The sequence below is a fragment of the Spea bombifrons genome, chromosome 1 (genome assembly GCF_027358695.1).
Source record: "Spea bombifrons isolate aSpeBom1 chromosome 1, aSpeBom1.2.pri, whole genome shotgun sequence".
NCBI classification, from domain to species: Eukaryota; Metazoa; Chordata; class Amphibia; order Anura; family Pelobatidae; genus Spea; species Spea bombifrons.
Window position 1 is genome coordinate 33,366,830 of NC_071087.1, and position 24,873 is coordinate 33,391,702.

A 24,873-nucleotide genomic window follows, 5' to 3' on the forward strand; every position below is an offset into this window, starting at 1 on the left:
CTCTGTGAACTCATTGAGCTGACAGTTGGCATCACCATCTTGTGAGTGGCGGCAACGCCATTCACTGATGGCACTTGTGGTTGCTCTTCGGAGGTAGGGGGTTTCTTTTCGAGGTAGGTGGTTGTGTTGCTGAATGCCTTGATAATGCATTGCATCGCGAACCCTTATATGTACAGGCTTTGTCGTGAAGGGGTTAAATGCCCCCAATCAAGTGAGGGGGCATTTAAGGAACAGTTATCACAACACGGTTGCAGCCAAAGTATGAAAACTGAAAATGTACGACAACTGGAAACCAAAGGTGCCATACTGGTTGCAGAAGATAAGATGACAGCAGAAGTACTCAACTCACTGTTCTCTTCAGCTTATTCCTCGAGGAATCAGTGTCAGGGATTGCACAAATGAATGACACCACACTGTCACCTACCTCATATTCATGGGTGACACAGGCCAAAATACAAGAGGAATTAAATCTACTAAAGGGTACATAAGGAACGTAGGGCTCAGTAATTGACAAACCATTATATTTATTTGTTAAATATTTAGACAACATGGGAGAATGGGCAGTTCAATGGCCATATAGATAAATGTCAAAATATGCACTTTGGTAAGAAAACCAAAAATGCTAATTATGAATGGTTGTTGGATAAATCCTCTATGGAAAGGGATTTTGGTGTTTATTGACAATAGACTCTGCAGCTGTGCACAATTTCAGGCAGCTGTTGATAAGGCAAGGAAGATACTGGCATGTATTAAAAGAGGTATAGGTTTAGATCAGAACATAATTTCCCCCCTTTATAGATAGATAGATAGATAGATAGATAGATAGATAGATAGATAGATAGATAGATAGATAGATAGATAGAAAAAAGGACATGAAAGCTTATTTTAGACTCCATTTAATTCACTTTGATACAATTTAATCTGATCAAGTTAATGCTGACAGCTGTGAAGAAACAAATGACTTCATATCAATGTCACATTACCATTTTACTAAGGCCACTTATACATTTTTCATTACTTTTTGGAAATTGATGGCATTAATCAAATTATATTAATTTCCATTTTTCTTCAAGCACGGTAAATGTTTACAATAAATTACTCATTTATTGAAAATTGCCTTTGACACCATTTGGAACATGATTAAAAAACTATTGATAAGATTTTAGTTTTACCTACTTTGGCTTTCATATATTTTAAGATTCAGAAGATCATACAGTATTTGCTACAGAAAATTCTATATTTAAAACCAGTGCAAGTATAATTTATTGAACAAGTAAAAGAAGGTTAAAGCTTACCTCGATCACTGTCATAAAGATATGCAAATTTGTCCCATTGATAGTATTCAATCAAACTAAGAAGTGCTCCCTTGAGGTCCGGCCTCATCTGAATAACAAATGGATGAGTACCATCTGTTGGAAAGCTTGGGGTTATAAAGGAGACATGAAGCGTTCCGCAAAATGATGTGATAGTATTTACAGATTTCTTATCATAAAATCCAAAAATAGCAAAGACTCCTCGTGAAAACTGGGAGCAGACTGCAAAACAACAAAAAAAAGAAGACACAAGTCAGTAAAATATCAAGGACTTAAGCATTTAAACATTCCGACTCTAATTTTAGAAATGAGTCACAAGTACATAATTGGTATACAGTACAATCACATGCTTCATTTGATGCATTTGTTAAGGCTGAGAAATACATTTATATTGGAAAATTAAACACCTGGACACACATTTATGCCATGAAAGTGTTGGCAATATATATATATATATATATGTGCATTCCTTGGTATGTATAAATGTATGTGTGTTATGCTGTAAATGACATCTATGCATGAAGGTAATAAGTTAAAAGTCTGCCGTACCCTGGATTGCCTAATGAAAATAATTCACAGCGAATGGTTGGTTCTTATTACGTGTAAGTGAATCACCCATCCTTAGCAGCAAAAAACACACAGTGGGTAATTCAGAGAACAAACCGCTGCAGGTTCCTCCTCTTTCAATGCAGTGCTAAGATTTATGGGGTGAGCAAAATGATGAGGATGTTGGTTAAAAAAAAGCTGTAAAGTAGATGTGACCTAAATGAATGCCGTAGGTCCTTACGGCAAAAATTGTTAAAAAAAAAAAAAAAAGAAAAGAAATCTCCATTCTCATTCGTTAAAAAATTATATATTTACAGAGGCTTAAGACTAAAGACTATACAGATGAAACCATGCATGCATGTTCAGATAAGTATTGCTAAAAAAAAGATTTAAAAATTATGGGAAAAAACAATTCTTCATCTCTAGGAAAACATATTTCTGTTTTCATTAACTTATTTAATTATATAGATATACAGAAACAGGTAATCTGTATTTAAGGTGTGAAAATATAACATAGTTAAAACCATGCAATAAATGTCTAGGGCATAACACATTACTAAAATAAAAACTAATTGTACATGCCCTTTGAAATACAGTGTTTATCTTGCTACTTAAGTGCTATCTATTGCCACAGAGAATTTTATGAATTTCTACTATTTTCCTTTAAGATACAAGTGAATTTATCTTAGCTGTAGGCTATAGATCTATCATTTATACCTCCAAAGAATTTAATTAGGCATAAGATTTACTTTTTTGTTAAGGTACCATTTTGTATATCACCAACCACAGTGAGGCATAAGCTCACCGATGACATAAACTTTAGGCTATAACAGTATACCGAACCAAAGTTAACATTTTAATCTGCCACAGTTTCAAACATTGCGCAATATATTATTTTTCTGTTCACTGAACAAGTGGCTAATATTCTGGAAAACATAGAGCTGTTAAAATACTTTCTTACACTCATAGAATGCAGCTCCTGAAAGATCATGGTTCCAGAACATGTATGGAACAGGATGAGAAACACACACATGCACACACACACACACACACACATATCTATATAACATGGTTTAGAAAATGCATTCTTTTCCAGAAAATAACTTAATAGACATAATGTTAAAGAAAACCCAACATGCCTGATTTTGTACAAACTCATCCATGCCATCTGATGGTCTTAGTTCATTAAGGTCTGATGAATGCTGATTGCCATAATTGGGATCTCTGTCCATGTTGCATGGAAAGACACTGAGATCCCCCCAACCCTTGTTAGCTTGATCAACTAAACTAGCAACTGAAAATCAGAACAGGTGGTAATGTGGCATCTGAGGACATTACAGTAAAAGCAAAGTCTAGTCTATATACTTAACATTGTCAGGGCAATTCAGGAATGGAAAGCTTTTACCTGTCAGCAGGAAGGTTAGCATTTCCCTGAATACAGTCGGCTGTTTGACCTTTTCATGAAGTATATGTATCCAAGAGTTGCAACTCAAGAAAACCAGAGAACTCAATGACTGCCCTTCATCGACAGCAATTATGTTTGTACTTTTATGAGAATAATAACAAGTGATAATTATACATTTTGGATTGTTCTCTCCCCAACCTTTCAAATATTTTCCCAACAGTTAATATCTCCCTACTAGTATCACATCGAATATTTGGGGACTTTGACCTGAATATCTATACATATGTACATCTATATGTATGAAGTGTGTAAATGTCTCACTATAAAGCTTTTTAATTTTATTTTTATTTATCAATATTAAGTATAAAAAATAAGTATACTAATTTGAGCTATAGAAAGTACTTCATAAAAAGATAAAGGCATGGGCTGGTTAGGAAAACAGGGCCACTGCGTCTTACGAAGAAGTAATTCTGTGCCACCATTTGCCCATACCTCTCATAATTCAGTACAGCACCCGACAGGCAGTGCGAGGATATGACATCATATACAGGGGCTCTGCATTATCCCATAAATGTAACATATGAGAGAGGAAGTTCTCTGAAGAAAGGCTTAAGAACATTTTATAGAAATATATTTGGGCTAGATAGAGAACAATCCATAGAGAGCCTAAATACAGCTCCGCATAGGAGGGTTCCATTTTCTTATAACCCTGGAGCATAAGCCTGCACTTGTTTTTTTACAATTAGTCAGGTGTAGTTATGAACATCCCTACTACAATTCAAGGAGGCACAGTCCTTTAGACCTTTAGACCTTTCTACCAATTATAAACCTTAGAGGAGCAAAGAAACTGATTAAAGGAACATGTTTGTCCCAGAAAACATCACGGAACAAGAAAAGTAAACTACTTGAACATGGACTCTCCAAAACTTGCAGCTGCCTTCCTCCTCCATGATCTGATGATCCTTGCAACTGAAAGCTATGACCCCCCTTTAAATTATAAGAATCCCCCAATGCAGTTGTTCTCTTGTCCCACGCTAGATAGCTTGCCAGTGTGCAAGGGTTCCAGGGGCTCTAATGAGATCCATCATGTGAATGCATTAGAAGGGCTCACAAAGGTTGTACAGAAATCGGCCAACAAAAGGAGCAGTGGGCTGCAGCCCCAGAGTTGCATTTTCCTAAAACCAAGTGCATTTTTTATTTTAGCTAAATAATGCATATTTAAGTAATTACAAACGACCTTCATATGTATTCTAGATTGTTAGGTCTACATGGATCATTGCAGTGATTATTACCTGTATATTTAAAGGTGATTGGACTGTCATAGGTCTCTGTAATCCCTACCCTAGATTTTTATTCATTTCAATATGACAATTTAAACACCATTCACCTTATATAAAATCTAAAATGTATTTGCATAAGGTACTAAAATAACCATAACATGAAATCGTTGGGACTCATCCAGTTTTTTATTGCTTCATTGGGAGATCTTAAAATTTTTAATAGCTTTGACTATCAAGAGCCATCACTTTTACTCAAATTCTCATATTTCCTCCCATATAGCCCATTATTGTATAAAATAAGTAAATTATGGTCTTCTTGTCAAGCAGAAACATGGTCTAATTATTAACTGCAACAAATAACTGATGGTGAACACATCTGTCATTTTAACAAATGCTTAGATGTCACAACTGACCCCCAATCTGTTCAAATTCCTTATGCAGCATTTATATGCTAATGTACGGCCCATAAATCTTTTCAAGATCTGTGTTCCATGTATTAACACCCAACATACATGTCCAATTCTCATCTCACCTTGACTACTGCAGCAAATACCAGTCACTTTGCATATTGTACAGTAATTTACAATTGACCCTTAACTCTGTCCGTTTAACTAAATCCCTTTCGTCTTCATGTTTTAGGCTTCTTGCCAAAAAATTCTTGCCTTCATTTTGTATGATCATTTCTTAACAAAACGTAACAAATTCCTGCATTTAGAGTACAATATTGAATTAGCTTTTGAGTCTCGTCAACCTTGATCCGACACAACAGTTCCTGCCATATATACTTCATATTGTGCACTCCCTTCGATTCTCAGAACAGAAAAATGTATACTGCAATAAAGGTGCCAGTGGTGGTGATATTGTGGTTTTTAAGTACTTCTGCTTCGAGTTTCAATTTACAACATTATCAAACGGTCATAATGGATACGTCTTGGATGATCTGAATGTCATTGATCTCAACTGTTTTTGGTGAGGTTTTTTCATTCCATCTGCTTTGTAAAGTAATGACATTTAATGACGATGGTCATGAGGAGGCTGGTGGAGCCTGTCTGTATTTCACAGTTCTGTGAGCACGATTGTGTAAGATTGTTTTGTAATCCAGAGCATCCATTAGGAACAAAATAGTCCCTGTAAACATGGTGGGAGACCTGGCATATGAAAGTCCTTATAAACGTAGAGTGCAACACCATTGTTATCTCGGTTGTCTAGTTGTGGAATCACATAGAGTTCATTAGAAAGAAAGTCGTTGCCATGCCTGAGAGATCTGTTTTATGTCTGCTAGTTATCGTATGAGCAAAGAGTAGAGGTATAAAAAAAATAAAACAGCAATGTTATGTATTTTGGTAGCTGGGATGTCTTCCAGGTCTGATTCGGGTTTTGTAAATCTAGGGTCTCGCTGATTAAGTGAAAAAGACAATCTTGGAGTGGTCTTCTCTTTGGAGGTAGGACTTGATACTTTAGAATTAAATTTGGTCCAAACACAACCACTATACCAGATAGCTAACCACACCCTGCCCCCATCCATATGGTAAACACTTCTAAAAGCATTCTAAAATGTTTGATTATGCACAGTTACCAGCAAAGAAATTATAAAATACAGTAGACATTGTTCAAAGCAAATAATGATGGTACCAAAGGCCATTGCTATAAATTATTTACTGAAAATATATAGTGTGTATAGAGCTAAATCTTTAGCTGTTTACAATAGGTTGTTGTTTAACGATCACATTTTTTGAAACCAGGACAAGTTTATACACGTCAGCATGTGTGGCCAAACTGTTCCCATGCCATCCTTATTAGCTCGTAAATGTCAAAAGTCTTGTTGTCAGTGCTTTACAGGATTCGCTCAGAACAAATGTATTTTTATATAAAAAAAAAAGTCAGCATATATTTTGAGGTTTAATAGATGAGACATTAAACAAGGCAAGCTACGCAGAAAGATAACTATATCTTCTAGCAGTGTTGCAATAATATCACATTTACTGGATTATTGATGACAATTTAATTGAATTTAAATTTTAATAGTCCATGTCTGGGTAAACCTAATGCCATTCTTCTCTTTAGATTGTCTGGATACGTCCACAATTACCTGTGCGTTTGTTATAAAGAATTACTGTACACATCCTTTAGCATTACAAACTGTGCTTTCTTCAGCATACTTTTTTAGATATGGCCCTGGACAAGATTAGATTATATATTTATAAATTAGATATTTATTCTACTTACCACACCCTTTTAAAGCTACCTGGACTATTTAAAATAATCAAATCTGACAAAAGAGGGCACCCCCCCCCTAACTTAATTGACAGTATGAAAAACGCATGCCAGTTGACCAGGAACTTAACATTAGTGTCACCACTTGAATACACAGAAAGTAGGTGAGATGTTGGACATGGGAAAACGAAAGGTGTGCTTTAGCAGGAAAACTGATGAAGTGCTTAAGTTGATGACTGGATTTGGGGACAAATGAAGTAAAGTGGACCTGACAGCTTGCAGGAGCTCACCTTACTGAGAGCATTTATCATGTCCTAAACTACATAATTATTTCTTCCTCTTGCATTCTTGTTTATATTGTCAGAAGTTCCATCAAGGCTCCCACAGCCTGATCAAGCGGCAAACTATCCAGATGTGGGTCCTTACCACTCCTCCGGCAAGAGGAGCCCTCATCTCAGCTCATGCTTGGCTGCTCAACACCTATTTACCAACCAGAAGATGGCAGCATGTGTCTTGCCAGCCTGCCAGGTGGGGAGGCAAGCCATTACAGCCGAGGGTGGTTGGGAGGATGTTAGGCAGCAGATGGCACCCGTACACATCCCCTGCAGCACCTCTGAACTTGAGGGTGTTACAAAGGTGTTAGAGGGGCATCGCTACCTCATTATGATCCCAGCAGCCCTATAAATTTCCTCTGGGTTAACCTGTAACTGCTCAATTGTTCTGGTCCCCTCTGTGTGTTCCTGTGCTGCAGAAAAAGGGGATTCTGTCCTCAAGTTACACTATATGGCCAGTATTGAGACACATCTCTTAATTATTGAATATATATTATATATATTATTTGATCTCCTAGTACCCGTTTGCTGCATGCCCTCTGACCAATTGGCCAATGGTTTACGGTTTCCCTGTCTGCCTCCTGCCTACTGGCTTGTATAATCCACTGATGCTGTTTGCTGCCCAACTTCTGATATTTGGACCGTTACCAACCACTCTTTACCAGGGTCCTCTTGCCATTGCTCCTACCCAAGTGTCTGCATTCTGCCATCATTTAGGTCAGTGGTGTATGGTTATTTTAAGGAGACAATATTCATAGTGGAAACATGCTACTTAGTACCAAAAGTAGTTTTTTCAGTAGTTGCTGCATTGTTACAACTTACACATCCAAGTATGCCCTGCTATTTTGTAATCAAAGCCATGGCCCTGGTCATTTCTCCCCACACATGCCATAAATGCGTAGTTACAATTCTTCTATAGGTTGCTGAAGGTAGAAGATGATGCCCTTAATCTGGAAGATGTTACATCGAAGCAACCTCCAAGTAAGAAATACATTTTAACACAATGAGTGTTTTGATATCAAATATTCATTATGTCCGTTCTCATAGTGGTAATAGAGTCAGAGTAGATGAATAGTAGATAATGCGACGGACATTTTTATTGCTGGTAATTTTTTAACCAAAGTTTATTTTACAGTAGGGTCCTGTGTACCCAGTTAATTGCTGCTGACAGGAAATTACATGGTCAAAGACTTTTATCTTGCATGTGATAGCTGCTATGTGAATTAATGCAGGAAATCCTGCAATCAAAAATTTATATTTGTTTAAAAAAGTGAGAAAAAAACGATATCACCTTAATATTCTGAAATGTTTAGACAAAACCCTAATGTGAAGTACTCAACAACCATATGTAGGTATGCGTAAAATATTGCTTATTAAAAGGCTTTGATGCCATTGGTAAAAGGACTGCACAAGGTTAAAAGCTAACATTGCCTACTGCATTAACTTTGTAATCAGGTCCTTCTTGTATTTTAATGATTCATCTGGTTCTATAAAGATCCACAAGCACATAACAATTTCATCATAAATAATTGGGTCATTACAGCCTAATTTATAAAAGCATACTGGTGTTTCAGTGTGTCCTAAAAACTGGAATAGCTCAGTGACTTAGGGCAGTCCATTACTGCTCTATGAAATAACAAATTAGGTCTAAGCTTCTATGCCACTTGAATTTCCACAAGGTGCTTTCCCTAAGACATTTGGCAGATGAAACACTATAAAGAAATGGGACATTTAATTTCTACATTTCATAAATCAGCACATTCCATTTAGAAACAGAGCTATAATGCTGTAAAAAATGCAAAGCAGAGCAATATTGTATCAAATTGATGCTGTTGCAGGTGTTGGCTGTTTAATCCTAGGGAGCTTGTGTGATTCCATTTGGCGAAGGATCATCAGATGCAGAGTGCCAGAAGCTGGGCTTGCACTGCAGCATTTTCTCTACATTTGCAGACACAATGTGGAGAATTCTGTATGTTGTTATTTGACAGCTAACCGTGAAGGGCCACCGTATATGCAACCTAACAAGTTGCTGGGGGTGCTTACACATCTTCCGCCATCTTAAGCTTCCAAGGAGGGAACGAGGTGTTACTATGGCCTTGGCTTTAAATAAGCTATTTATGTAAGAATTAATGCATTCAGAAGAAAAATAATGTTATTTATGTATACACAGTAATTTATTGTCATTTTAGAGCACTGTAACAGACTCATACCAAGCAAACATTCTGAGCTTCTACACACAAGGAACATCACATGAACAAGAGACAGAAGGATGTGGGTTCCACATTGGACTATTCATCCTAAACAGGCATACTAGTGTTATATACATCTCTGCTAGGCAACATCAATGCAAAGCCTTCCAGCAGGGGCCACATGTCAAAGAGACCCAATCCTGATATCAGAGCTTATCTCAAGGCAGTGGGAGTTTAAGTACAGTAATTTTAGGGCTCAAATGGAAGGTCTATCTAAATGTAACACAGATAGAAAAAAAAGCCTAACTAAGGGAAGGTTGTGACAGGAACCAATTTAGCTGAAGGGAGCTCAAAAAAAGACCCTAATGAAAGAGGGAAATGAACATATCTGGCAACTTCCCAGGGTAGGCTACCCAGAACGCTCCCTCTTCTAGTTGAGTGGCTTTGTGCAAAACCAGGGCTAGCTACATGTAGGGACAGGCTTACCCTCGTAAAGACTTTTGTGGGAGGGAAAAAGACAAGGAGCAGGGCAAAGTGGGCGGGGAATGGGCAGAATGTGGGAGTGGAAATGGCCATATGCCACTCCACTGCCCGGAAAAGGAGAAACTAACCTGAAGATCCTCAAAAGCAGGGCTTCACCTGTAGATTCCAGGTCAAAAGTGAAGAGTTCTCAGGTATGAGAATGAATCACCAGTTAAGCGAAGTGAATGTGTAAATGTAGGGACTAAATAAATATGGGGAGTGAGGAACAAGCTTAACTAAAGGAAGGGGGTTAAGGTGGAGTGTAAATGAATGGAGAACAGAAACATAGGTTGGTGTCAGAGACTTTGTTTGCCATACACAGTACACCTGAAACCATGTTATTGGGCATTATAGAAATGAATAAGATATATAAAATGTGTTTTGTGAAGATGATTTGCAATCCAAAAAATTTGGTATGTATATAATTTGATGATCATAGAAGAATAAAAATATTTTCATTATTGACAACACTGTTCTTGATATAAAACTATACTGAAGACAGTCGCCTTTACCCATGCAATCAGGTCAGATGATCACTGAAATGTTCTACTTGCTTTTATTTCTATTATCATGTTGCTTTTGTTAGTTTGTTGTTCTGTCTCTGTACTGCCAGGGTACCCATAAAAGTCAAATATTTTTTAGTAGAGGAGATAAGATTTGTCACTTCCATAGTATCAAGATTGTATAGCTCTGCAACTAGACGGGCACAATTTAGTTTCAGTGCATCTAGTGATAAAAATATGAAAGTCCTACAAACTAAAAAGCCAAAAATGTTTTTTTCTGCTTGCATGGTTTTATTCAAATTCTAAGAAACCATGCCCTGTTAAAACATTCCATATATTAACCCTTTCCCTGACAAATCCTTGACATTCTCTAAGAATACAAAAGCGACTACATGAAACTCACATGCCTGTTGAATTTTAAGTATAGTTTTAAAATTGTTATTCCAAGCACATGCACCACTTTTCCGGTGTTGATGAATACGGTCTTTGTGTGACTCTATAACCACATATTCTAAAGAAAAAAGACATGTCCAGAATTTAAATAAGATGCTGTAAACAGTGTATATAACAGCATTGTTTATAATATAATATTTACTTTTACATTGCTACATGTATAAAAAGTCAATGACAATATATATTGTGTATCTCCAAGGTGGGTCGATTCTTTTGAAAATTAATTCTAATGGCGTCCTGGATTAAATATGTGCCCCTGGAGAATATTTATCCATGGAAATACCTACACAAGTACTTACCATAATGCCTCAGGGTATGTAGTTCAAGCATTAAAATGTCTAAACTCTAAGATTATGTAAACATCTAACAACTCCATTGCATTAACCATGTACCATTATTACCAGAATAGTTTTATTAACTAACATGAAATCAAACTAAATGACCTTGTGCAGTTCTGAGAAAGCTAAGTATAAAAATTAGTTTGTAATAACGGCAATAAATAAAAGCAATGAAAGTACAACATTGTAAGTAAGTAGTATTTTCCCTATTCCTGGCTGGTTCTAAATGGAGTACTCTGCATTTTCTATTCGTTGTGGCAAAGATTCCAATGGCTAGTAGATTTGTGCAATAAAAGGGTGGGGTAGTTAACACAATGTCAAAAACAATGGGGAGGGTAATAGGCATGTGACAAAATGCCCCCAGACACCAATGACTTTTACTAGCCTTGTCATGGACACTGGAGCCCATGTACAGAATATATGCCTATCCCTCTTACGCAGGTATGGCAATTCTCGTGATGAATAAAAATACTGGTAAGCATTTTCTTTGATATAATATTTTTGTCAAGATCACAGGCAGGAACCCAGTTGCAGCTCTCAAACGTATCTGGCAGAAACTCAGTAATGTAGGGGTCAGGCAGAAATCGTGGTCAGGAATGTCCGAGGGTCAGTATACCAGGCAGCATAGGATCAGAAACGGTAGAATCAGGCCAAGGGTCAAGCAACAGGAAAACACTTTGAATCACAATAGAGGCGTAGTTAACTCCAGCAATAGCAATGATGGTTTTTAAAGGGTGCCACTCCACCCTCTGACTGCTGTAATTAGTCTCTGCAGGTGCCCAGGGTTCGTTCTGGAAACCTGAACACCTGTGGAGACCAAGAGCAAGCACAGACGCCAGGGAGGCGGTATGCTGAGTGTAGGGGCCGGTCTTCCTCCTGGTTCGTCTCCCTGGTATCTGTGATTGCCATGGAGACGATATGTTGGTTGCGGGGAACGGTCCCCTATCTGACATGCCGTGGAGACGTAGTACCGAGTGCCAGGGTCGGCCCCTCGCTTGAGCCGCCTCCCCGGCTTCCCTGGTTGCTGGGTGAGATGGGGTGTATGGTGGACGGCCCGTCCCCATGGTCATAGGGGCAGGACTTCCACCGAGAGGCAGGCGACAGCGGGGCTGCTGGGTGAGTCGCGCGATGCGTGACAATTTTAAACAACTTGTACCTAAATACACATTGTGTTGTGTGTTGTCAAATGAATTGCAGACTAATGAAACAATTGAGCTAAATTTAAGCTTTTAATTGTCAGTTTTCATTTTACGCTGTCATTCATATGTATGTTTTTCATTGTTAACAAGCTGATTTATCATTAAAGTTATTTTAGAAATTCTTTAATTTTAGCCCCAGGGGTGATTTGCCACTTCTGTGCCCTATAACACAATCACCACTTTGACACTTCTCAAAGAGAAGAGGGCAGAGGTTCAAATGTCCATTGGGCTGCTTAATCATCTTGGGCCATTACCTTAAGTTTGTGTTCAATGTGCAATTTTATATGCTTCATTAATACTGAGCCAATTGGCTGAATGCTGCCAGCCCATCCCTGCCCCTTCTCTTATTCACATTTTCAAAAAATCAAAGATCCACCAGCCCCAAATTTGCACAAGATTTCCATTAATTGCCGGCTATAACGAGCAGTACAGACCTCTCCCTCATGTTTTTGGTAATGTCTTCTGATGCATTGATTTATGACATTGATTTATGACCTCACAGTTACCAAAGGGATGAATAACAAGGAAAACGAAAGGATTTTGGAGAAGAGGATATAAAACGATCAGTGGAGAAAGTGGAGACGGGATATGCAGGGAGATTAGGGAAGGTGGATTAGAAGTAATCCGCGGTAAAGAGATAAACAGGTATAGAAAAAATATATATGTGGAGAAATGAAAACATAAGAGAAGGCTATCAGAGTGGGTAAAAAGTCTTGGCGTCCGCAAAGAAAAGCAGAAAGAAAGGCATTTTATGGGGACATTTGTATGGTTTTTAAACATGTATTAAAATGCATAAAAAAAATATAATACTAGTTAAAACAGTTTTGACTATAGTTTTGCCAATGGTCATTAGCACTGGGCTTCTCAAGCAACAATGTGTATAACTGTCAGATGACATCTCATGTAGTTTCTTCAGATACTGCATTAAGATCATTTTGTTGACACAAATAGAGTATTTGACAAAGCAAGCAAAATACTTGCTTCTTTCGTGTAAATAATGTTGTACATCACTGAAATAGGTCATGTGTTTATCTATAGAGTTGAACGATTGCAAAATAATTAAAACAAAAAGCATAAAACTGTTCTAGGGCAATCACTCAAATGCTAGGCTTATGGAAAGGTGATCAGTGGGAAACAAAAGGGAAAGGCTCATTAAAAACCCCTGGTCTCTCGCACTGCCAGTATATTTAAGGGCTTCATTCCGATAAGAAGTGTACATTTTCTCTTTGAGTAATATAATCATAGAGCTATTTCAGGTCTAAATTCAAAAAGGGTAACTTGGATTCCATACACAAAATATTTACATTTTCTTAAAAAAATAAACACCTTTCAACTTGATTCTGGCATCTTGTTCCATAATTTCAAAACTGGAACCAATTTCTTATTTAGGTTACTGGTCATTTAACTCTGTGGGTCTTATAGAAAAGGAAAATTGGTTTTGTGTAGTCACTGCACTATAAGCTTGACACTTGCACCTAACTTTGTGCCTGAAACGAAATTATGGAATACAGAGCTTCAGACCCATTGACCTCACTGCTTCAGTCAGATAACTAGGGTAACTAGGGTTGGGCATTGCCGGGGACAATTCAAAGAGAGGGACAGGGATAGGTGTTTTTATAGTAGAGAGAAGCATGGGAAATCCAGAAAATCAGAAGGTAGCAAGATACAAGATGAGGTGTGGAAATGTCTGTCATGTTGATTAGTATTGCTTCCGACCTGAAGAAACGAGGACAACTCTCAAAAGCTTGCCTTTTCAATATCATGTTATCCCAATAAAAAGCTATCATTGCATACTGCATAGTTTGACATAAATAATGTTTTGCTTGTTTAGGTCTAAGATTAGTAAAGGAACTCAAGATAAAAATTAGTCTTCAGTGAAGAGTTTTGATGAGGGATATAAAACAGAGATGGAGACTGTAAAAATCCAATTTGTTTGTAAATGTTTAGAGCCTGATATGTATATTACCGGTACATGCATCTTTAAAACATTCCCTAACATATATAGGTCACTTTAGGTACAATGCTCCTAGTTTAACATTCTTAGTGTTTAATTTGAGTAGACTAAGAAAATAAAGGTTTTCCTCCGTATTCAGGTTCTCTTATTTTTACAAATATGTGCTAAAATACATGCTAAAACCAGAATGTTACTATCATTACTATGGTTTTGTAACTGCAATAGCTAATCTTATTCCCTTTTGCACAGATACTTATTTCATCTGTTATTTGATATTGACTCCACTGGACTAATACGGCTACAACCTCTACTCTACTACTATAGATATATATAGATATTTATTGTAAAATGTTCAACCTCTGAACTTTCAGGACATGCTTTGTGGCTAATTGAGGGAGCCCATAACATTCCTGGTAATGCAAAATGGAGACAGAGAGAAAAGTGCTGTCTAGTTCTACCAGTCGAAGAAGTTATTGCAGACTCCTTATTGCATAATTGTACAGCAGTGTTTCTCAGCATTTCTCTGACCAAATACCCCATAAAATAACCACTTATTTGTATTTCCCCTGCTGCCATAACTAATACAGCCTAGCATGAGCTTTTGATGAGTAAAAAGGACCAACCACCATAAACATCTCTTGTAAGAAGGGCTAAGATGACCCTGGCTAATCAAATTAAGTATATATATTCTTAAGGGCTAACCTGACCCCCTTTTCAGGAAAGGCTTATAATGGGGCAAGCTACCCCATGGGCTCACAGCCAAATTGTAACTCAATGAAGATCTGTGAAGCTACACACACAGACCCTTCCATTAATGTTTCATCTGCAGTCTGCGGGCCACCTGTTGTTGGACGCAAGGATATGATGTCATTTACCAGTGGTCTCCAAGAGGAGGGGGGCGCACAGGATAACAGAGGGGGATATTATGAGAGTGATCTGCTGGCAAGTGCACAGACCTCAACTGGACTACTGTTGAGGAAACCCAATGGATGGCCTCTGGTAAGTCTGTGCCCAGAGTAGCTGCCCTTTTGATCTCACATGACCACCCGGAAGTTTACCAAGGATGGTCCTTTGTAATTAGGGCATATGGTGTAAGTTAAAATCTTACACATAGCAATACATAGTAAATTAGGTTAAAATTTCTCACTGGATTAACAAAATATAACTAATTATGTCCTGTTATATACCTGTATATTATTGCTTGCTAAAAATCACGCAGCCCATATTTAAAGGCATTTCTTGAAACTGATAGCGCCACCTCTGTGATTAGTGAATTCTTCCTGTAAAGAACCCTTTTTACTGCATTAGTTGAAAATGAATGTCTTCAAGTCTGCATGGATGACTTCTAATGCCAATAAACAGGTCATCAGAGAGTGGTTGGTATTGTCCACGTCTGTGTTTGTATAATTGTCCAGTGTAAGCAAACTTCATTTTATAACCTTTTTCTTAATTAATATGCTCTGTCTTACCACTGATATCTAAAATGCAAAATTAAATTTTCCTCATAGGAGTCAATATTCCTAATTATACTGGCCAATAGCAGCAGCTGTCTCATATTGAACACTGTTGCTAAGTTTATGGTCTACAATGATCCCCATGTCATTTTCATTTCATGATTTTCCTAACACAACCCCATTTCTCAAAATACATAACTTTGCATTTGTCAATGTTAAATTGCATCTGCTACTTGGCTGCCCTGGCCTCCCATTTGACCAAATCTCTTTGCGGGGAAGTAATATATATTTACGTTACCTACCATTGTGTCATCTTCAAATACCTATACATGGCTTTAATAGCTTTAATAACAATTGGCCTAGGACAGACTTGTGAGGTCATCCACTTACCATTTTTGTCCATTTGGAGAATTTTCCATTGACTCTCTGATCTCTGTTTTAAAGCAGTGTTTAATTCAGGTGCAAATAATATCATCTAAGCCTATATTGGTTTTATTTCTACTGTAATCTTTTATGATGAATTCTATAGAATGCTTTTGTAAAATCCTAATGAATCGTAGCCACTAGAAGGCCCTGACCTATGTAAATATTAACTGAACTATGTTTAGTTCCAAGAGATGTGAGTAACCCAAAGTGTCTTTAATCTTCTCCCGGCTGCTTCACATTGTAGTGTACACGTCAATGAAATAAATGGAGCCCAGATCAGAAGATAACCATAAATGGAACAAACTAAAACGATAATATGCACATATGTTACCATATATTCTTCGAAAATCAATATTAGAATAAGTAATTCAAGTCCTAGCTTTGGTATAATATATATTATCGCTAGTATAATATATTTGTATGGGACCACGAGTAAAATCAGCATTTTAAACAATATGCAAAATGACAGAGGCAAACGGATACATAACCTAAAATGCCCTTTACTTAACTTTACAACTTTAGTTTGGTTTGTACAAATTAGGAAAACCTATTTCTGTATCAAGAAAGAAAGAAAATGTGTCCTCCAAAAGAATTAAGGCAATTATGTAGTGAGCACAGATTTCCTATTTGCTTCCCCCCCCTAACTACTTTAGGAGAACTAGTGTATGCACATTTTAATACGCTGTGTTTTGTTTTCTTGGGGTAAAGGTTATATGAGCCTGGTCTCTGAAGCATAAACATCGCATACACAGTGGAGCCTGAACATCCAGACCACTGCTTCATTTCATGTTCTAAAATGCGCAAAGCATAACATAGGTTATGCATGAAAGACCGAAGTCCAAATGCCAAGACAACTGAAAATTACCAGCTGCATAATTTGGTCCTTCTAATCATATCTGTCTTCATTTTACACCTGTCAAGAAACGACAAAAGAAGAAAAACACACAGGAAATGTACAGGCAAAGTAATATTTTTTTATCTGGATTCCACCTAAACTACTATGCCCACTGAGTGGACTGTAATCGTACACTATGGACTAGTTGCGATTCCGGAATGTATTAAATGGCTTTGTGGGTATGTAAATCAGGGCTTTGTGGGTATGTAAATGGCATGTGTAATGTCAATATTGACATTAAACAACATTAAATAAAAATCTAAAAGCACGCAAAGGCCACAATTTTCATTAAACAGTATGCAAAATTATTTTAAAGTTACCATACAGTAATAAAAACTATAATGCAGTTTATTAAACTTGTTAGCTTGAATATGCTAACCGATGGGGCCCTGATTATCTGTATGGGATCCCTGAGAGTAGCCATCATGCACCAATGACATCACAGACCCTTTAACAGCTAAATCCTGCACTGATGCCACACCACATAGATCCAAGCCAAAACTGATAACCTTAGTATGAAGCAAACATAAAGGGAATAGGGAAGCCAACATATACTTATGTCAGATTATTAAAACAGGCTGATGCTGCCACAGCGCTCCCTTTCATATGACCAATGAATTCTCCTTGCAAGACCCTCCCCCTCCTATATAACTAAAGTCTTCTGCCCAGTATATACTAAGCTGAATAGTCTAGTCCCCCAAATTGTACTTTTTTATTTTGCATGGACCCTAATGCATTTTATTGCACGGAAAGAGAGCAGACATTTTTAGTTACTGAAATCAAATGAGAGCTCTGTCTCATTTATGTCCTATCCTGGCTTTTTCAACAGAAACTAGGAAGCATTAATACCGTATTCGCTCGTTTATAAGACGAGGTGTTTTCCAGAGCAAATGCTCTGAAAAATACCCCTCATCTTATAATCAGGGTCGTCTTATAATCAGACCTCAAATAGGTCTATGAGACTAAGATCCAGATCCCCTGCAGCGATGCAGGGGACCTGGATCCTCCTGTGTTATGCCCCCCCCAACCTACCGGTGCTTCTGAGTCCCCGGTGCTTAGTTCGGGCAACGTGTAGAGCTATACTCGATTATAAGACGACCCCACAAAATCTGAATATTAATTTATGAAAAAAAGAAAAAGCCTGAATATAAGACGACCCTATAGGAAAAGTTTTACCAGTAAATGTTAATTCATGTAAACTATGTGAACAATTGTTTGTTAATAAAAGCTACGATTGAGAAAAATATTTTGTTTTTATTTCCTTTTTTTTCAACCTGCCCCCCCCAGTTATGCACATCTGCCCCCAGGCTTGCCACTCTGCCCCAGGAATGCCTTATATCCCATATATGCCACTGTGCCCCATGATATGCCTTTTAACCCTCTAAATGCCACTGTGCCCCATGATACACCTTTTAACCCTCTATATGCCACTGTGCCAAATGATATGCCTTTTGACCCCCTATGTGCCACTCTGCCTCTAGAAATGCCTTATACCCCTATATGCCTTATGCCCCCCATTTAACACTCCCTCCCCCTCCCTCTTCCAAACTTACCGGAGCTTCTGAGTCCCCCGGTGCTTAGTCCGGGCAGGGTGTAGAGCTATACTCGATTTTTATTATTATCTTTCATTTATCTAGCGCCAGCAATCTATTCAGCGCTTAATACAATACATATATTCAAGGGGTATGACAAGACGAGAATTGACAGACTAAGACAAACCGATACATTATAGGTACATATCATGCTTTCTGATTATTTGTGCATGTTTTGACCAGGCTTAGAAAATCTAATTTTTTTAAACGAAAAACTTCTTAAGAACAGACAATAACAAGTACAGATTCATAGTAGTTTCCCTTTAAATATGGCATTTGACATATTACTCACAGTTTAAATAGAGCTCCCATACTTTGTCAATAGTGCATAAAAATCAGAGACCATAAACATACATAAAAGCTAAGGTCAAAATCAATTGAAGCTTTTTTGATATATGTTGCTTCTATGTTAATTAAACAGTTAATCAATTACTGTCATAACATAGTATATTTCACCGAAGCAATGTGCCGACAGGTTGGTTTGCATGTACTGTGCACAGCTATGCTCCAATTCTATACTATGATAAAAAGAGAGGCACTGTACTAAGGAGCACAAATAATACTTATATTGTATAATGGGTTTCTTAACAGTGGTAATGATGCTAACTAAAATAAATCAATCTTTGTTGTCTTGATAATTATGTTTTCACGTTAGTTTTAAGATGGCACCCTGCTGATATAATACACTTCCCTTGAAAGGTTCTTCTCCATCTGCCTTTGATCCTTTGACCGAATTCTAATGACATGGATGTCTAGTGTGCAAAGTCTTTAAGCACTTAAGGGCACAGTACGCTTTAATTTGGATCCAGGCTCCTCTTGCACCCGCATGACTCTATTGTACCATGGTGTGGCCAATTACCCAGACCTCCGTGGTTTCTATTGTTACTTGCCCGTAGTGGCCCTTGACTATCTTGTTTGTGAGTCTGGGTGTCCCTGGTATGTAGCACCAGACCTTGTGATTTCATCAGACTTCTGGTACAATTTAGTTTTGAATATAACGATTAATGCTGTTAAGCTGGGAGGAATTCCTCCCATAGCCATTTTTCATTGGTTTCAGTCTATATTACATCTATGAAGACTTTGTTTACTATTTTTTTATATGGAGAGCCACCATTAGGTACCCGGCCCCAGGAATGTAAATCAGGTCTTTAAATAAATGAGACAAGCCATTCAGTTTGTGCACATTCGATGGAAATTGGGGTATATGTAATAGTATATGGAAAAATTGATAAAACAATAAGGAACTGGGGGAATAAGGGCGGCAGGGGGATATGATGTGGATGGGTTTCTTCCAGGATACTGATTAAATTCCACAGTTACTGCAAAGTTGAGTATTGGCTACATCTGATCTATACCATGTTTCTATAATGATCCACAACCCTAACCAACTAAATATACTGTACATTCATTTTACTAGCGCTGCAAGCTACATGTTTTTAAATATTGATAAATGATACAAATTGACAATATATACATATGTTTATATACTTAAATTTATACAAGTATGCCATAACAAAGAAATCCATGTTTTAAATAATAAGCTATTGAATCTCATCTGTACCAATTATTTTGTCAACTGAAAAGTCGTTCCCCTTTTTTTAAAAAAAAATGTGCAAAATCTGGTAAATGTAATTATTTACATGAAGCATAAACTAATTTCAGCACTTGCGGGACAGATTGAAGAGTGGTATGAGCATTAGATAAAACACAATAAGCCATCTGTGAAATTCTGGAGTATGACTAACAATTCTAAACATGTTGGCTTGACTCGTAAAAACCAGACCTGCCATATTGCAAATGGATCTATAATAATCTATATTCACATCTGAAATGCAAAATAAAAATTAATTTACATTTTTCAAAACAGGTTGTTTCGACAGCCATAAAAATGTAAAACACGTATACTATAGACTGAAGATCAAATATTAGCTAACCACGTAAGACCAAATGAAGTTTAATAAATCGTAGTAGCAATGACCCAGTCTGAGTTAGTATTTTGTAGGTATTTGTGCTGTGTAATTGTGAATATATATATATATATATATATATATATATATATATATATATATATAATAAATATCATTCCTGGTAGCAAGATAATTGAATCTTATATTCAATGAAAAATAAAGTAATGTATGGTTGCTGTTATTGGTATCATTTCTATAAATATACATTTGAAAAAACTGAGGCTTCCAATTATCTAACCCCATTTATTATTTATTCCTCCTGACCTGAGACAACATTTATTAGGGCTAAACTGGAGCAGATATGGTATGGAGATATGGAGCAACTGCCATGAAATAAGTCCGCTAATGGTCATTAGTGTATTAAGAAAGCGCAGATGTGTGCCTTTAAAATAATCAGACCCTGTGCAACCGTCACTTTGACATACTTTGCACTTATATAGTATATATACAGGTACTATGCACATATATGATACATGAATATACACACTGATGATCTAGCGACTCACCAAGAGTCAATTAGCTGGATGGCACTTGCACTCCTGCCTAAAGCAACTCAGATTATTACCAACCATCCAAGATGTCAGCTAGAATTGTGTAAAATGTACCCATCAAATTCATAAATGAATAAAGGGTATGTCATGCAGAATTCTTCTTCTTCACTGTAGCATGCACTTAAGTCCTTATTTTTGATGGAAAATGGGATTTATATGTCTGCAATGCATTTAACATTTCATGTCAACTAAATGACACCATTCTGACATCTAATTATTTGTGAATAACATCATAACATAATACATTTATGGTAAATAAATATTCAAGTATGAAGACAATAATTGCAATATGGCATGGGTCTAACAATCTGAAACAGTGTGCTTTCACATGATAATTTATCTGGTCCAGACTGGGAGTGAAGAAAACTCATATTGGGGTTTATGAATATTGGGGAGATGAATAACTTCTGTTGCCAGAAGGAAGAAGTTGGACCAGCACAATGCATAGCAATGGGGATCAACGGAATCGTTTTACCTACTTAACTAATACAACGCATTGTCCAGTGTCACTGATACTAATAACCTCTTGTTATATTACAGACATCATTTTATACGCATAGCTTAGATTCACATTTTTTTTTATCATAAATTTATTTTGAGCAATACTATATGAGCCTTTAGAAGAATTTGTCGTAATAAACCTTAAATGGTTATAAGAATAGAATATGAATACATTTACTTACAAATTAACCCCTTAATGACAAAGCCCGTACACGTACAAAATGCATTGTCCTTAAGGGGTTAAAAGCTTGAAATGAAATGACAACATGGGAAAATACGGAGCTATTTTAATCCTTCTTAATGCGACCCAATGAAAGTACTTGAAGTGGAAATATCACTGCACTAAAAAGACCTTTTAATGTACTCATGTCTAATTATATTATGAAATCAAACACCGATGGCTCATTATAAAAACACATGAACTACTTGAGGACCCTTTTTTCAGTTTTATGCTGGTCTTTTCTAAGACGCTATAAGGGCCAGATAAACATGGTTTGATAACTGCAACCGATGAACATTAAAACAAAAAGATAAGGTAACCTTAAATATGGCTGTGCCTTATATTTCAAACATAAATTAACAGAATATATATATATATATATCACCAAGTTTCAGAAATCCATTGAATGTCTTTGATACATTTTCATTGAACGTTATGCAGAAAGTACAATTAATAGAAAATTGTTAATCACTTATATTACTGCATTTTCATACATTGTATATAAAAAAGATTATATAATGTCTGGTTGGTTAATTATTTTCCACTCTGAGAAATGGTGACACAAGAGTATGTTAGAGTATGATAAGAATCATATATATAGCAGCATCCATAGATGTACATGTCATGTATTTTATCATGCTATGAAAAAGAAATACACGCAAAGAAGCATGCGTGAGATATTAGGTTCCAGTTACCAAACAGATTTGTAGGAAACTTCCGCTGCATTTATTACACATGGTGGAGAGTGAACTCATGTCTTCCTTACTCTTAATCAAGAACTTATCTCACGGCAACTATTTAGTGAATAAAGCATTTAATGCCAATATAAGCTGGCTTCATGATGCCAATGACCCCTTTAAATATGGATACTGCAAATTAAAAAATAATGGCTACAGTATGGATGCATGCTACCCTGCATATATATATATATATATATATATGTAGATATATGTAGATTTATATACCGGTATATATATATATATATATTTGCAGGGTAGCATGCATCCATACTGTAGCCATTATTTTTTAATTTGTATATATATATATGGGCTCAACAATTCTATTCATTACACAGTGATAAATAATATATATATATAGAAGATGCAATCTGCAGGGGAAGCAATGGCTTTAATGCAGCCCTGCAGCAGCGTCCACCTTCTATCAGAAAAAAATACGGTCGCTTCAATTTGCCCTGAATTCGTATCTGTTCTACATGTCATGTGTGTTATAAGCTGAACGCAGTAATAAACTATATAAAAGCGAGCAAATACAGCGGACTCCGTGGGGGCCAAGCGGCTTTTGGCTGCAGTATAACGGAAACCGTACAGTGCCAAAGCTCGCTCTAGCTACCAGAACGATCTGCCTTCATTTCCGGTTGACTGCGCATGCGTGTTGAAATGCAAGGCAACGGAACAGATGCCCAGATGGTTCTTAACTATTGTACCTAGGTAGTGGGGTGGCGTGCAGGACATCGTGCAGCTGGGGGTTTGCGCACCTGCTCAGGGTCATTTCTCGCTGTGTGGAGGATCGATATGCACGTAAACCCCCCCCCCCAAGAGCCTTTGGAGTTGCAGAGTGAGAGCTCCAAGCCACTTGATATTTTATCGTGATTCGATCGATAAAACCACACATCTTTAATGAGCCAAGCCATTTATTTAGCTAACCCTTGAGTGATGGCGAGGTGAAGCTCAAAATGTTTTTTTTAAGGCAATGCAAGCAGCAGCCATGATCAAATACAGTTAGGTTGTATTAATATCCAGGTTGTGTGGGTTAATTGGAAGGAAAGGGTTAAAGGCTCATTAGTCTGTGTGGGCTTCCCTTCCCCCCATTGAGACACTGCAGTGTTCCTGGACATGCTATGGCTATGCTGGCTGGATCAGGGTTGTGAGGTTTATGCATGAATCAGCATCCCCTTGTCATAATGTCATGGTGCAGCGATCCCTGCAGAGCTGGACAAGAGATTATTAAAATAAATAAAACCCCAAAAAGCATTAAAACACATCTAAAAATTCCAAATACAGGGATCCAGTAATCATTGGGAAACTTACTATTAATAAGGTGATCCATATTCCCAGGCACATTTACTACAGAGGTTATATTATGTTAATATAACCCCATGCGCTAATCAATATAAAAACTGTGCTGTAACTGCCCGCCTGGTCCACTGGATCAGCGATGGATATAGCTTATAATCGGGCTATAGGAAAAAGAAGCACGAGCTGCCATCTTCACATAGAGCGATTCTGAAGTTTTAAATGCAGAGCAGTCTCTATGGTAACGGACAGAATGTTCCTAGCAATTGCTTCACATTTAGTACTCGGCATCCTAATTATCATTTTGGACATTAATCTAAAACTAAGCAGTCAGAGGCTTAGACGTAAGGTAAGTAAGTGTACCGAAAGGGTGTTAGATAAGTGAAGCAGCTTCCCAGCAGAAGAGGTCAACACAGTAAGGGAATTTAAACACGCATTGGCATAAATCTATCCTAAATTTAAGGTGAGACCAAGGACTGATTAAAGTTTAAGTCCAGGCAGACTAGATGGGCAGAATGGACCTGATCGGCCGATCTGTCAGAAAACACCCAGGTAATGGAGCCGGTTAGTTACTTGCAAAAAAGCGATACTTTGTCTTCCGTCATTTCTATGACTTTTGAACCTCTTGTCTCAATATGATTAACCGATGCAACAATTTATTTCATGGCATATATTTGAAATATATCCTCGCGTTTGTTGAGTATGCGACTGTTTACAGAAATTCCTCGATCCAGAATGCACAGGAGTCAAATCCGATGGCTCTGAATGCAGTGGGGCGATCGTTAATCCGAACCGATCAAATCTATTGATGAGGCTCAGCACAAACAAAATCGTGACCTGTCCAACGGATCCTCATGTAGGTTTATATAAAATGTTATACAATTTGGAGAAATTAAGTTGTTTAGAATTGCTAATCAATGAGATGATCTAGAGAGGCAATCAATCAGTCGCTTTGCATAGGATTCTATAAATAGAACAGATTATGT

The 24,873-nt window shown here is 37.2% G+C and overlaps 1 protein-coding gene across 4 annotated transcripts in view; it reads right to left on the bottom strand.

The window, feature by feature from the left end:
* The window catches only part of GRIA2 (glutamate ionotropic receptor AMPA type subunit 2), a 64,411-nt gene that overhangs the window by 37,911 nt on the left and 1,627 nt on the right, over positions 1-24,873 (bottom strand). For all 4 annotated transcript variants that reach the window (XR_008351125.1, XM_053460266.1, XM_053460260.1 and 1 more), the window contains exon 3: positions 1,296-1,535. Coding sequence is in view for 3 of the 4 variants with exons in the window: in XM_053460266.1 (XP_053316241.1) it covers positions 1,296-1,535 (240 nt within the window). In the remaining variant the exon portion in view is untranslated. The remainder of the gene's footprint in view (positions 1-1,295; positions 1,536-24,873) is intronic.